Source organism: Camelus dromedarius, chromosome 4 (genome assembly GCF_036321535.1).
Source record: "Camelus dromedarius isolate mCamDro1 chromosome 4, mCamDro1.pat, whole genome shotgun sequence".
Taxonomy (NCBI): domain Eukaryota; kingdom Metazoa; phylum Chordata; class Mammalia; order Artiodactyla; family Camelidae; genus Camelus; species Camelus dromedarius.
Genome location: NC_087439.1, coordinates 41,646,732 through 41,662,237, shown reverse-complemented (window position 1 = coordinate 41,662,237; position 15,506 = coordinate 41,646,732). Strand labels below are relative to the sequence as shown.

Sequence of the window (15,506 nt, the reverse complement as noted above, 5' to 3'; positions counted from 1 at the left end):
AGCTCATTATTTTATTAAAGAGCTATATAATAACCCATTATATGTATTTGCTATACCAATACATTATTGACATGTACTTGAAAGGGTTCCTATTTTTCACTCTTCATCAATGTGTCAGTGAAAATCTTTTATGCACCTATATGAGTGTTTTTGTAGAATAACTTCAGAGAGATGGAAGATTCAAAGGAATTAATGTTTTAGTAAATATTGCCAAATACCCTCAAAAAATATAGTAAAGAATTTTCATGTCTACCAATTGTAAATAAGAGAATCTGTTCTACACACTTGCTAATGTTTCTAAAAATCAGGCAATAAGAACTTTTTAAAACTTGGGTTACAAACCCAGATGACTTCAGGGCCAGACAGATAACAAAATATGTGAAATAGCACAGAGTAAGAAAATGAGAAGTAGTGGAAATTCAGCAAATTTAATTAAAAAAAAAGCCAACTATGACAGCCAAACAAAATATGTCTTCAGTTTTCAGACTTTCAGTTTTTAGCCTTTGCCTTAATGAAGTAAATTTGTTTTGATTCCTTAATTTTAAAGCATAGTTTTTTTTTGTTTTGTTTTTTTACTAAAGAAAGCAATACAATCTGTGATAAGATGATTTCACCACACACATCTTATTTTTACCTTATTTCCTTTATATTTTTTCTTTCAAATTTTACATCTATGAGAAGAATTAGTTCTCTCCTAGATCTAGGATTTATTTTATGTTGTATTAATTTCATCAACACAAATTTTTATAATTGACATGTTGAAAACAATAAAAATATAGTCATATTTTGTCCATTAATAAATACAAGCTAAAAATCTCATCAACTTGGTGTAAAGCTTTCAAATTTAAGTTTATTTTAATATTCACTATTCATAAATCAGTAATAGAGGGAAAGAAATGGAAATAAACTACTTGTTCTGAAACATAAGTGATATTCTGCTAAGATTTATATTTGACCTAGTGAAACATCTTTGAGAAGAATAAAGAAATCCCATTATTTTAGCTTGACAGAAAACAGAAGAGGGAAATTTTACTTTTCTTTTTGATAATGGTGGTTATCTGTGGTCTGTGGGAAAGGGTGAAGGCCATGGAGAAAATTGGTTCTGCCCTAATTTTTCTAGTCTGACTGCATCAATAAAGCTCTGAAAGTTTCAACACAGAGCACCCCCATGTGAGCATGAGGCAGCTCGGCCTCCTTTAAGCACTTCGTTGTGCCTTTAACCTGATGAGATCGTCAGGTAGAGGTGGCTAAATAAGGGGTTCCCATTGTTACAGGATGCATCGAAAAGTGGATTTCAAAGCAGAATGCTTCCCAGTCAGTCTCACATGAGGGTGATGCTGATTAGAAGGAGAGTTTGGAAATATTCATGTTATTATACTTGTACTCTTGTATTGTCGACTGTTATTTATGTCATGTTTCTTTCTTTAGAAATTGAAAAAACAGAATACCTAGAGATAAAATAAAGCATAAGATTACAGCCATTTTTTCCAACACCTCCCATCTATATTTAACAGAAAGGCCGAAGCTACCATGTCTAATGGATGTAACAGAAATTAGTTACATGATGTTGACAACTGGAAATCAAACCTGTGTTGAAGACAATTTCCTAAACTTTTGTCTCCAAAATACAGCATAGTATCCTGTTTTGAAAAACCATTTTAAAGATCATAAGAACTTTAAAACTAAGGGATTTTTTATGTGTTCTGAAATAGGTTCCATCTGTCAGTTTTTATTTTTCTTAATATATGAGGTTGTATGAGAAATACTGCATACCATATATTCATTTCTTTGATTCTTAAAGGAAATCATGAGTGAGATAAAAATAACATTGTTTCAGGAAATGTATGCCTTAGAGTAAGACAGAATTGTCCAAGAGTAACACAAATTTTTAGATGCTTGTTTTTGGCTTGCTGTTAAAAACCTAAAAAAACAACTGTTAGAATCAGCTCTACTTAAAATAAAGGAGGGACAGAAAAACACAGAGCTATAATATTTTCTAAGAAAAAAACTCCAAGAGGGCCTTTTTATTTATCAATTTCATAAAAAAATTTTTGAACTAATTAAAAGAGAAAAATTCCTTTCCAACAGCTGATGTTATATTTAGACATATACCTTCACATTTACCCTGAAAACAACACCAAAACACGGCTCATAAATATTTGATTCATTCGTGTACCCATTTGTCCTTATGCAAACCATGAAGATGACTTTCCTTACAATCTTTCTCTGGAATTACAGATAACTATGACTACAATTTTATTAAAATTAGGAGAGTCATTCCCTATAAGGTAATCAAACTTATCTGATGAAATTTTTCTCTCTGGTTTAGACTTTCGGTTCTTCTATCAGATTAGTATTAAACCTGACTGGCTGATATCCCAATGCATATATAAACTGGGCAGCTCCTTGTGAAGGAATTTTAAAGGACCTGCGAGTTCTGGACTTGTAGAATCGGGTACACAAACACACTCTATCCTCAAAATTTCATTTGCTTTGAAAGGCATGTTCCCTTTTATAAATCCTCACAGACCTTCTTGCTTCTGACAATGTTGCATTCTATTTTAGCTAACTTTGGGAAACTATAAGCATACATATACTAAAACTTCACATTCCTCATAATTCAAAACCATTTGCAATGATGAAAGTTACTTTCGTATGGACTTTTTTTCTCTACTGCTTTCTATTTTTCTCTCAAATTCCCTCTAACTCTCGTACATAGTAAGTTTAGTAAACAAGAGAAAGAGAATTTTGTACCTTAATTTAAATTTTTAATCACTTCACAACTAACTTCATAAACATGAATAAGAGTTTGCTAAAATTTTACTTTCAGTTAAGTTCAACAGAGAGCCCCTATGTGTCCAATACTTTGCTATATGATCTGGATAAATAAGGTATATTTCTTGCCCTTGTGAAGTTTCAGAGTGATAGTCTTCATGCATTGTAAATCATACATTCCCACCAGCAAAAAAAACTTTCTGCATGTACTTCACTCCTATATATGTATGTATATGCATTTATATATGATATAATTTATTACTGTACAAATATATTACCTAAATTATACAAATACTTAAACACAGAAGTTAGAAATGATGAACAAACATAAATAGAGATACAAATAGTTTTACTTTGCATCTCAAAAGATCTTCCTGCTCACCTCATAGGGTATATGCATTACACTTTGGAGCTCGTTGGCCTTGAGGGGAGGATAACATGTAAGTAGATAATTTGAATAAAGTTGTCACTTATCTGATAGACAGTAAACATATGGTGCTAGAACATGAAAAATGCTCAGAAAAAAACTTCCTAGATGAGGAATGAGGACTAGACCTAAGCCTTTCAGTATAAAGAGGAGTTAGCGAAGCCAAGAAAAGGGAGGAGGGGATGAACAGAAAAGCATTTCAATCCAAATAAGCCTCTACATCAAGGCACAAAGTTATGGAACCAAAGATGTAAGTATATGATGAAATGTAGAATTAAGGGTGAGCATGATAAGCAAAGATATTGAAGAAGAATGCAGAAGCAGGTATTCGAGACAAGTAACTTGGATCTTGTCAATGTACAGGAAATCTCTGAAGGAATGTAGGAGGGTGAATGAAGGTCATGATCAGACATTTGTTTTAGTTTGATTGATTTGATTGATTTAGCTGGGCAGCTGTATTGAGAATGGATTTAAAGGGACACAAATGGAATTGGGGAAACTCATCAACAGACCATCACTTTTTCCAGCTGAGAGATGAAGAGCAGCAGAATTGAAGAGGTGGTACTAACAGTGCAGTTCTCAGGAGGGGATGAGAAGTAGTATGAAGAAAAGACTCCATCAAATTTGGTCATGGTTTTTGGAAATGAATGCTGAGTGAGAAGCTTCCTGACTTACATGACTTTATTTTTAAATGAGATGATAAACATGGTAGCAGGAAAAGGTTTGAGTCAGACAGGAGATAAGCAAATTTAAAAAAATTAAGATTTACATGAAAACTATGAACATTTAGTGTTCATCAACAGATGAATGGATAAAGAAGGTGTGGTTTACATGTATATATGTATATATATATACACAATGGAATACTACTCAACCATAAAAAAGTGAAATTTTGCCATCTGCAACAACATGGACTTGGAGGGCATTATGCTAAGTGAAATAAATCAGACAGAGAGACACAAATACTGTATGATATCACTTATATGTGAAATCTAAAAGTCAAACTACACATTGTAACTGACTATACTTCAATTAAAAAAATAAAAATTAAAATAGTTAATATAATAAAAAAGAAACAGACTCACAGATACGGAGAACAAGCTAGTGGTTACCAGTGGGGAGAGGGAAGGGAGGAGGGACAAAATAGGTGTAGGGGACTTAGAGGTACAAACTACTATGCATAAAGTAAATAAGCTACAAAGATATATTGTATAGCACAGGGAATAGAGACAACATTTTATAGTAACTATAAAGGGAATAACCTTTAAAAATTGTGAATCATTATGCTGTACATCTGAAACTTACAAAATATTGTACATCAACTATAGCTCAATAAAAAACTATGAACTCTTAGAAATAAAGGAAAAAACAAATCACTTGTATTCTACTTTTGAAAAAAATCTGTATTTCAAATACTATTTGTAATATTTACATTATTATAAAATATTTTAAGAATATTTTAGTTTAATTTCTCCCAGTCTCTGATTTACTTTACTGCTCCTTTTATATATTTAATTTATATTATTTCCACTTTTTCATGTCTATTTTTCTCATCTAACATATTCTGAGTATTTTTCACATCACTAAAATTTCTTGTAAATGAAATTTCAGTGGATGGGAGATAAATCTCCCAGATGTACCACAATTTTAAAAACAATTCTCCTATTATAGAATATACATGTTTTTTTCAGTGTTTCAAACAATTATATATAATGTGTGATACATTTGCTTCTGTCTGGAAATCTATTGTCTGTTTAGGATAAGAAAGCATAAGCATATGAAAGTTTTTTTTTAACATATTTTACTACTAATATATTTCCATCAACAGTATATGATGGTGAAACAGACATGCAATAAAATATCTTTGCTAATTTGATAGACATAAAATTACAACATTTTATCCCCATTTCTTTTGAGATTCCCATTTCTTTTACTGTTAAAGATTAAGTTTTTTATGTTTGTTAGCTGTTCATATTTTATTTTTTCCACAAGTTGTTTATCCATTTTTTTAGCCCATTTTTCTCCTGGAGTCTTACTGATATTCATATTAATTTGTGAATTTCCTTAAATAATAAGGCTTATCACTCTTCACTGTCATTTATGAAATAATGTTTTAAGTAGTTGGCTATTTATGTTTTTATGTAGTTTATGATTTTGTATCCCTTCCATGTTGTAAATTATTTTTTTGTAATAATGTATTTTCAGGAAACTTACAAAGTACTGAAAAACACCAAAAAAGCAATAAATTAAATCTACACCCAATCACCCAGACATAATCACTTTTATTATATGTATGTGTGTTTATGTGGATACAACCATACACATATGCATTTACATAATCACCCTTTCTCCCATGCATACACATCACTTAAGAACATCATACTGTAAAAGCATTTTTATAGCCTACTTTTTAATTTATTGGTATATATCAGATAGGTCTCCAATTATAAAATATGCTGTGGAAACACTTAGTTTTACCAACTCAGGATATTACTTTGCATGGATATTTAATAATTTATTTAATTATTTCATTACTTTCAGACATACAGATGTTTCCCATTTTAATTATTTTAAGTATTATCTCAACAAACATCTGTATACACAGCTTTGTGCTCATAATTATTTTATTAAAGTTTTTAAAAATTTGGAATTCCGAAGAATATGCACAGTACGATTATTTGATACGCAGTGACAAATGGCCTTCTAGAAAAATTGAACCAATTTACTTGTCCATCCTTGTAGATGATACAGTTTATTTCTCCACATTTTCACCAGTAATAATCCAATTTGTGTTTACAATATGCCAGATTTTATATCTACTTAATTGATAGAATATCTGAACATTAGAAAATTTAAGATTTGCTAAATCCTCACAGATAAGTAGAGAATGAATTCAAAGTTCAGTCTGACTTTAAAAATGATGCTCTCTGTCAGTATGTTACATTATTTCCCAGAGTTGTATATGTTTATATGATAATCACACATCAAATGTCTTTGATTACTTAGTTATGTTAAACATTTCTTTTTTAGGTTTAGAGGTCACCAGAACATCTTTTGTAAAAAGTTCCCACAAGGTCTTGCCAATTATCTTAACAAGGTTTATATTTTCTTAGAAATATTTATTAACTCTCTATATTTTAATAATATTGACTGTACCTTATATACACAGTGAATATTTTTTCAAGTAGTTTTTCTTATTTAAGTTGAATTTAGCATTTTTAAAATATATATCAATGAATTTCCAATCAAAATCCCAGCAGGAATTTTTATACATATCAACAAGCTGACTAAAATCTACAGAGAAGAGCAATATTGAGAAAGAAGAGGACATACACTATCTGATCTCAAGACTTACTACAGAGCTATAGAAATCAAGACTGTGATAATGGGAAAAATTACAAATACGTGTATCAGTGGGACAGAATAAAGAGGCCAGAAATAGACCCACACAAATATGATTGACTTTTAACAAAGATGCAGAGGCAATTTAATGGAGAAAAGAGTGTTTAAAAAAAATAATGTTGAAACAGTTGGATAGCTGTATGCAAAATATGAAACCTCACCCAATTCCTTACCTTGTACAAAAATTTACTCAAAATTGATCACATGCCTAAATGTAAAACACAACATTATAAAACATTTAGAAGAAAAATAGGTAAAAATCTTTGTGACCTTGGGATAGGCAAAGAGCTCTTAGATACAACCCAAAACTGTAATTCATTTTAAAAATTGATAAATATGACTTCATCGAAATCAAAACCACTCATATGCTGTGGGGGAAAAAAGTTAAGAATACAAAAAACAAGCAACAGAAAGGGAAAATGCTTGTAAACTGCACATCTCCCAAAGGGTTTTTATCCAGAATATTTATAAAGAACTCACAAAACTAAACAACAGAAAACAGCTCAATAAAAAATTAGGCAAAAATCTCTATACATATACAAGAATTCTTAAAACTCAACAATGAGAAAAAGATTAAAAAATGGGCCAAAGACCTGAACAGACACCTCACCAAAGATATACAGATGGCAAACAGCATATGAAAAGGTGTTCCACATCATATGTCATCAGAGGAATGCAAATTTAAAAAATGAGATACCACTATACACCTATTAGAATGGCCAAAATCTAAAACACTGACAACACCAAATGCTGGATAGGATGTGGAGCAACAAGAACTCTTCATTGTGGCTGGGAATGCAGAATGGTACAGGCATTTTGGAAGACAACTTGGTGATTTCTTAAAAAATCAAATATACTCTTACCATATGACTTAAAAATTACACTTTCTGATATTTACTCAAAGAGTTGGGAACTTATGTCCATGCAAAAATATGCACCTGAATGTTTCTACAAGCTTTATTCATAATTACCAAAACTTAGAAGCAACTAAGATGTCCTTCAGTAGGTGAATGGATTAAATAAAGTGTGGTACATCCAGACAATGGAATATTTTTTAGTGCTAAAAAGAAATGTGGCTTTTCAAGTCACAGAATGATATGGAGGAAATGTAAATGCATATTACTAAGTGAAAGAAGCCTATCTGAGAAGACTATATACTACGATTCCAACTATATGACATTCTGGAAAAGGCAAAACTACGGAGATAGTAAAAAGATCAGTGGTGGGAAAGATGAACAGGTGTAGCACAAAGGATTTTTAGGGTAGTGAAAATACTTTGCTTAATACTATAATGATGGATACATGTCATTATACATTTATCCAGACCCACAGAACGTACGACACCAAGAATGAAACATAATGAAAACTACAGACTTTGGGTGATAATGATGTGTCAATGTAGGTTTATCAGTTATAACAAAGATAGCACTCTGGTGACGGATGTTGATAATGGGGGAAGCTATGCATGTGTAAACGGTGGGGGATATTTGGGAAATCTCGTACTTTCCTCTCTGTTTTGCTGTGATCCTAAAACTGCTCTAAATAAGTCTTTTTTTTTTTAAATTGCACAAAATATTTGAACAAACATTTCACAAAAGTATATTTGTAGATGGTGAATAAGCACAAGTAAAAATGCTCAATATTATTATTTATTAAGGACATGTAAATTAAAAACCACAAGGATAATTAGAATAGCTAAAATAAAATAAAATAAAAACTGACAATACCAAATACTGGTGAAGGTGTGGAGTAATGTGAATGCTCATACATTGTTGATGGAAATGCAAGATGGTATAAGCCATTTTGGAATATATTTTTACAGTATCTTAGAAAGTTATAAACATGTACTTAACATGTGACACAATATCCCACCCAGGCATTTACCCATTATAAATGAAAACTTAGTTTCTCACAAAAAATTTCTACTTGGATCCTTATAGCAGCTTTATTCAAAATATCAAGAACTATACAACGCAAATATCCTTTAATGGGTGAATGGATTAACAAACTGATACATCTACACGATGGAATAGTACCTAGTAATAAGGAACAAACTATTGAAATGTGCAACAGCTTAAACCTATCTCAAATACATTATAATTAAAGGCCAGATGCAAAATTCTTCCATATTCCAAAATATGTTTCCATTGATATGCAATTCTGAACAAGGCAAAACTTTAGTGATCCAGAGCAGATCAGCTGCCAGGGACTGGAGTTGGGGAAACTGACAAAGGGGCATCTCAGGGGAATTTTGAGGGTGTTGGAACTGTTCTGTATCTTGATTGTAGTGAAGGTTACATGATTCTATGCAATTGTCAAATCTCACCAAACTGTATACTAAGAAGAGAGAGTTTTACTTTTCACAAATATAAAAAGGAATAAATGATTTTTCATTTTTCTTTCCTTTCCTGCATTGCTTAAAGTCTTACCTAAACCAAAGGCACATAAATACCTATTAAGTTACTGAATTTACTAAATGTTCAATAATAATTAAAATTTTAAAAAAATATTTAAAGTAATTTTAAATCTTTTAAAATATATTATAAATCTTTATCTGCAATTTACTTCAATATAGTATGATGTATAGCTCACATCTTGTTTTTCTCCAAGTAGTTAAAGAATTGTTCTAGTACCTTCTACATAGTGAGCCATTGTCCTTCCCTTTTTCTCCTAATTTAAAATATCTTCTTTATCAGACACTGATTGTGTGTACTTGGGGTTGTTAATAGCCTTTCACTAGAAGGCCTCCCCACTAACGTATGATTATTTCTTTGTTGCATTACATGATCACATTTACATATGTCTATTTTTGGACTTTGTGGTCCATTTCTTTGATTTGTTTTTGTGTCTGTCCCTACTAGGCATTGATATCCTGTACACATGTGTGTATAATATGCAATTATGCAGTTTAATCAAAGGACAGGATTGGAGTCACTGCCATCTATGTCATTAAGAAAGTCACAAAAGTGGCTTTGTCTGATCAGGGAAAGCAGAGGAGAGCTGAGCAGTCAGCTGAGTGTGGGTCTCTAGGGAGTGCTATCATCTAAGCAAGAGTAAACTATCAAGAACTTTTGTGGGCATGTTGTTTGGCCTCTGCAGTGTTCATTGTTTTCAATTAGCTAATTTCACTCATTTGTATTACCTATTGCCACCCATCAGTATTTGAGTTTTGATTCCTGAATCTGTGAAAGAAGAGACAGAAGAGGTATACAAGGTATGAGGCGAACCAAGAGGGAGGGGTGTCACACAGCCCAGGGAGTGAAGAAAAGAAAAATGAAGTTAACAGTATCAAATACTCCTGAGAGAGCCAGTCAAGATAAGGACTGCAGGTCATTGGAGCCTTTAGAGAGAGCATGCTCTGTTAAATGGGGTTAGAAATCAGATCACACTGTGCTGAGGCATGACTGGATCTTGGAAGTTGGAGATAATGAATGTAGACGGCTGCTTTGGAGAGTCTGAATGAATTGGGGAGCAGAGAAATTGGATGGTGGTGGTGGTGAAATCCAGTGGAGAGAGAGGTCAGTTTGCTTTTGTTTGTTGGTTTCCTCTTTTTGGATAGAAGTTTGAAAAGCATGTACAGCTTGAAGAAAAGTGGCCAGCAGAGAAGAAAAAGTTGAAGATAAAGGACATAAAGGGAATAACTAATGTCAAAAGCCTTGGCCTCAATGTTAGGGAATAAAATCAAACACAGGCTTTGCCTTGGGCAGCAGGAAGGACTCCTGATCCCTTAAGACTGGAGGAAAGAAAGAATGTTGATAGATGTTGCTCTTTGATGCTGGAGGGAATTGCAAGGATGCACAAGTAGTTTCCACACAATGACCTCAATTTTCTTGTCAAAATAGCAGGTGCATGGATAGTGAGGGGAGAGACTGTATGGCTTGAGTGGGGTGACAAACTTTTGAAATGGTGGCTGACCATGGTCAGAGTGAAAGGATTAGTAAATGCTACTGAAAGCTAACTCAGATTAGAAAACCATCCATCTGCAGAGTGGTATAATTTTCTCCTGTGGCACTCATATGCCTGCATATAAGAAAAGAGGTTTCCTATACAGATTCAGGTTTGCATGTACGGTATTAAAAGGACAGGCTGTAGAAATATGGAGGGTGAACTGCTGGTGTCCAAGCCAAATTTCAAGCCAGGCCTGAAGAACATGGATAGATTCATGAATTCAAAGAAAAAAAAAGTGAGGGGTAAAGGGTTTATTCATCTGTAACCTAAAACCTAACATAACTCCTGACTTAATCTTATGTTTTTACCTTCCTTTTCCTTTTCCCTAATTCTTTCATTTATTTTATATTCACTCATTATTTTGTTAGACATTTTAGATCCAAGGTCAGGTGTAAGCCAATAAAAAGAAGCTTAAAACATACAAATGGTCAGAAGTGAGTTTCACAATAACAAGAGAAGCTGGAATTTAAAGTGCCCTAGTTGAATTTTAACTGAGAACAAGAGGTGGTTGGGAGGTTTTGTGGTTGACAAGCAGTGGATATTTACTGAGGTTTTGGAGGATCAGTGCTTCTCATCTTGGGATAATTTTATCCCAAAGGGACATTGGGCAATGTCTGGAGACACTTCTGGTTTTCAAAACTTGGCAGGTGGAATATTACCAATGACTAGTGCCAGGGATGCTGCTAAACATCCCCCAATGCACAGAACAGCCCCCACAACAAAAAATTATCCTATCAAAGTATCAGTAGTGCTGAGGTTGAGAAACCTGTATTAGATCAACTATTTATAAGGAGGATGGAAAAACAAGAATAGTAGATGATCATCTAGAGAACCATTGGGGACAAGTGAAGAAGGAGGAGTCACCTAGAGCATGGGCATGCCAGGTGATGTGAGATTCAAAGATGTATATTTGTATATGGTGGTTTGTGAGAGGATGGAAGAGTCATTATTTGGAAGAGTCCCTGGGGTACTGGATTTGTGGTACAAATCTGCAAAATATTACTGGGCTTAGATTTTATAAATATATGGGAGATGAAACAAAAGTTTCTAGTCTTCCCTTCAAAGTTTCCAGATGAATGAAACAAAGGTTAATGTTGGTTTGGAAGGAATCCATCTCTGACACAGTGACATTACAAGAGAACTCTTTGTTTTCCCCCATAATCTTCCACTAGCCCTCTGCCTCTGTTTTTCTTTTTCTTTCAGTTTTCCCAAAACAGGCAACAATGTTGTACTGATTGCCTCATTTTGGTCAGTCTCACAGAGCTGACCATCTCTTCTGTCTACAATACAACATGTAATATATACTCTTTGTTTGGGGTTAATTAAGATATACCCTCTAAACAATTGTGACCTTAACTTTGTACTTCTTTTGCTACTTCAATACCGGAAATTTATTTCCTTCAGATGATACACTATCTATAATACTTATCTTTTGGAAGGTTGAAAGGCTTGCAATGTTTAATAGGTTTTGAAACCTTTTAATCTAAATTTTATTTGGATGGCTAAATATTCCTCTCACATTAACTTATTAACAATGAAAAAATTGATTTAACTACTTTTCTCATACCACATTAGCTGAAATTTTCAGTTTTATCCAGTAAGTCAAGACTAAATGACATTTAGATAATGTCAATTTATGTGATGGGTTCATCTATAGTGCAGATTGCAAAAAACAGGCAGGATTATCTAGGCTGTAAACAACTTCAGAATCTTGTGCTCAGAACCTAGTATTTCACAGAAAAAAATTTAACCAAATTACCTTCAAAAGAAACCTGATGACTCATTTGTTGATAATCACAAATAGCGATATAGCCAAATGTCCATATTGCTTCTCATAAATGTACAAAGAAAGACATATGTCCTTTAAAAAATTAGTCTACTATGTGAATGAGATACTGTTAAAATAATTCCCTTTGTCTTCAATTCTAGTACTCAGTACTCTCCTAAAATGATAATAAGACTGACGACAAAACAACAAGGTGAAAATTATATACAGCCCTTCTATCACCATGTATCATCTATATGTGTGGTTATAGAGAGCTTTCACTATTAGGTTTATGAAATTTATTTAATTCCTGAAAATGGACTACTTTTATCCCACACACCGATGAATACCTACAGTCTTTACTCTTTAGGAAGTGAATGGACTAATCCATGTTCAATTGTGTATTTCTTTATTGAAAACATTTTGACAATATTTCATGTACATGTAGTAAATGTATTATTTAAAAACGCCTTTCTGGTAAAACTGAGATACATACTAGTTATTTTACATACATTAATGACATTTACCTTAACTAATGATGAATAGAAAATTTACCATCAGATGTTATATTTCACTATACCTGTTTTTAGTTGGCACTATGTGGGCAAAAGTGATACTTACTTCTTTTGAATAAATTATACAGTACTAGGTCATTAGGCTTTTAAAAAATTCCACCCCTCCTTACATTCTGTATTCCTTTACCTGTTTTCTTTTTCTTCATAGCACTACTAACACCATCCAATGTAACATAAAAATTACTTCGCTTTTTATTGATTATATATTTCTACCCTTTAAAATGTAATTTCCACTAAGGCAAGGCTATTGGTGTATTTTATTCACTGCTATTGCCCCGATGCACATAGTATGCACTTAATATTTGCTGAATGATAGTGGTTGTTATATAAATTAATTTAACCACTTGTCTCATGGAACAATTAAGCAAGGGGTGTCTTCACTGACTTTTCAAAAAGATGTTTACTATTTTTATTTACTTGACTTGCTTTAACGTCTTAAGATACCACCTTTTTAAAAGCTTTATCTGAGAAGCACAGCACTGTGCAATTCCATTTCAAGTGGAGTTTGTACTCCCACTCCATTACAAATCTCTTTACTCATCCAGCTTCAATTTGCATATGGATTCCTTAGGGGTTTATAGCACTCAAACCTACCTTACAAGCATTGCAAACCTACATGCCTTTCCAGGTCATTGAGGAAATGACTTAATTCTCTGGTGAGCTTAATAAAGAAATTGCATGTACAGAAATAAAAAAATACCAAGTAGGCAATGCTCACCTTTGTTCTTTTCATAGGTGTTTGCCTAACTATTTCTACAACATTAAATTTGCAGTTGTGGCAGAAAAGAGATTTTTCTTTCTTAGAATCTCATATTACTTACTTATGTCGTACTTGAAGTGCTACTTTAATAAAAGGTCATTTGGGTGTGGGTTGTAATGGAGCATCACTCCCATTGGTATAAACTCTCAGTATTGTAGGCTAATAAAAGCCATAATGTGAAAATACAAACAATCCCCAAATAATTCCCATTGCACTTTAGAATTCATTACATGCCCTTTTAAACCTAGCCTGTCTTTTTAATTATGTGTTGCTTGCATTAATAATAAAAGTAATTTCTGAGTAACATATTGGTTGGGCAATTCTTGAGAACAGGAACCAGATCTTACTCATTTTGAAACAACCAAAGCAGCACTCAGCCCATTGTCTTGCGTATGGTAAGTCATAAATAAATTTTGAATGACTGTATCCTTGATATGATATGATGAGTGAGGAAAAGTAGACACTGAAGACAAGCCTGACCAAGGTAATCAAAATAAAAGATCATTACAGAGTAGTGGTTATCAGAGAGGAAGGGATTGGGACGCAGTGTGGCGGTGGGGGATGTGAAGGAGGGTCAACTGTATGGTGACAGATGGAAACTAAAGTTTTAATGGTGAGCACACTATAGTGTATACAGAAGTAGAAATATAATGTTGTATACATGCAACTTGTATAATACTATAAACCAATGTTACCTCAATAAAGATAAATAAATAAATAAACACAAACACAAAAATAAATAACAGATCATTAATAAATTTCATTTGAAACTATGAATACTTGGTATTGGGTCCCACAATATAAAGTAGTCTGAAATCATCCACTTTCTCAAGCTATCCCATTAGAATGAACCATGTTAACCCGCATTGTAACTCAGACTTCCAAATGAGTATTTTACATTTGTTCAATATTATAATAAACAGTTTAATAAGAGTAGTATTAAACTCTTTATTATAATAGGCTTATTCTGCTTTTCTTTTCCAGACTTATGACCCTAAACAACTTAGAAAAGTTTCTCAAATATCCTTTTGCTCATTCATAGCAACTGTCATTCTACTGAGGTCACATTTTCCAGGAAAAATACAATTTCTTTGACTGTACCTAGAGAAAGTCAGGGAATGGATATCAAAGAATTTCAGGATTGCTGCTCAGCTATCCCTCTAAACTATGTGTATATATGTATGTATGTATGTATGTTATAGCCAAAGATACAAAAGAAATTTAAAGATTTGCTAAACTGATGTACATTTCTTAACAAATCAAAAATAAAATTTTATAAGACTGCCTAATGTATATATTTTATGCTAACAGCACTAAACTTAAAAAAGTGAAGAAAATGTTATAACCAATGGATTCTCTACTGAAACCATATTTTCTTGTAACCATACCCAATTGAACAAAATAAATAAATGAATTTGTAAAAATCATTTTTTTTGTGGTTTACTCATTTATTTTTAAATGAGGAGGTACTGGGGATTGAACCCAGGACTTCGTTTATGCTAAGCATGCGCTCTACCACTGAGCTATACCCTCCCCCCTCAAATTTCTAAAAATCTTGAAAGATATTGTAAAAAATATGTGTTTTGTATAAAAGCAATCTTCTTTATTAACCAATTAAACACTAACAATACCAACACAGAACAGTGACACAGTTATATCTCAGATGTGTAAAAGCATGAAAATAATAAAGTATGCTAACCTTGAGATCTCATGAACTCCAGTATCTTCCTGAAGACTATGCCTCTGAAAACATTTTTTCAGTTTGTTGATATCTCCTTATTTTTTCCTTAAAAAAGAAAATGTTTCAATATGTCACACAAGGTTATATTTTCAAATTGTAAAGCTGACTACAAG

The 15,506-nt window shown here is 32.6% G+C and overlaps 1 protein-coding gene across 1 annotated transcript in view; it reads right to left on the bottom strand.

Annotated features, from left to right (window-relative positions):
* The window catches only part of CSRNP3 (cysteine and serine rich nuclear protein 3), a 179,967-nt gene that overhangs the window by 129,006 nt on the left and 35,455 nt on the right, over window positions 1-15,506 (bottom strand). Inside the window, exon 3 of the mRNA XM_031451575.2 lies at window positions 15,352-15,438. Within this exon, the coding sequence (XP_031307435.1) occupies window positions 15,352-15,364 (13 nt within the window). The 5' untranslated portion in view covers window positions 15,365-15,438. The remainder of the gene's footprint in view (window positions 1-15,351; window positions 15,439-15,506) is intronic.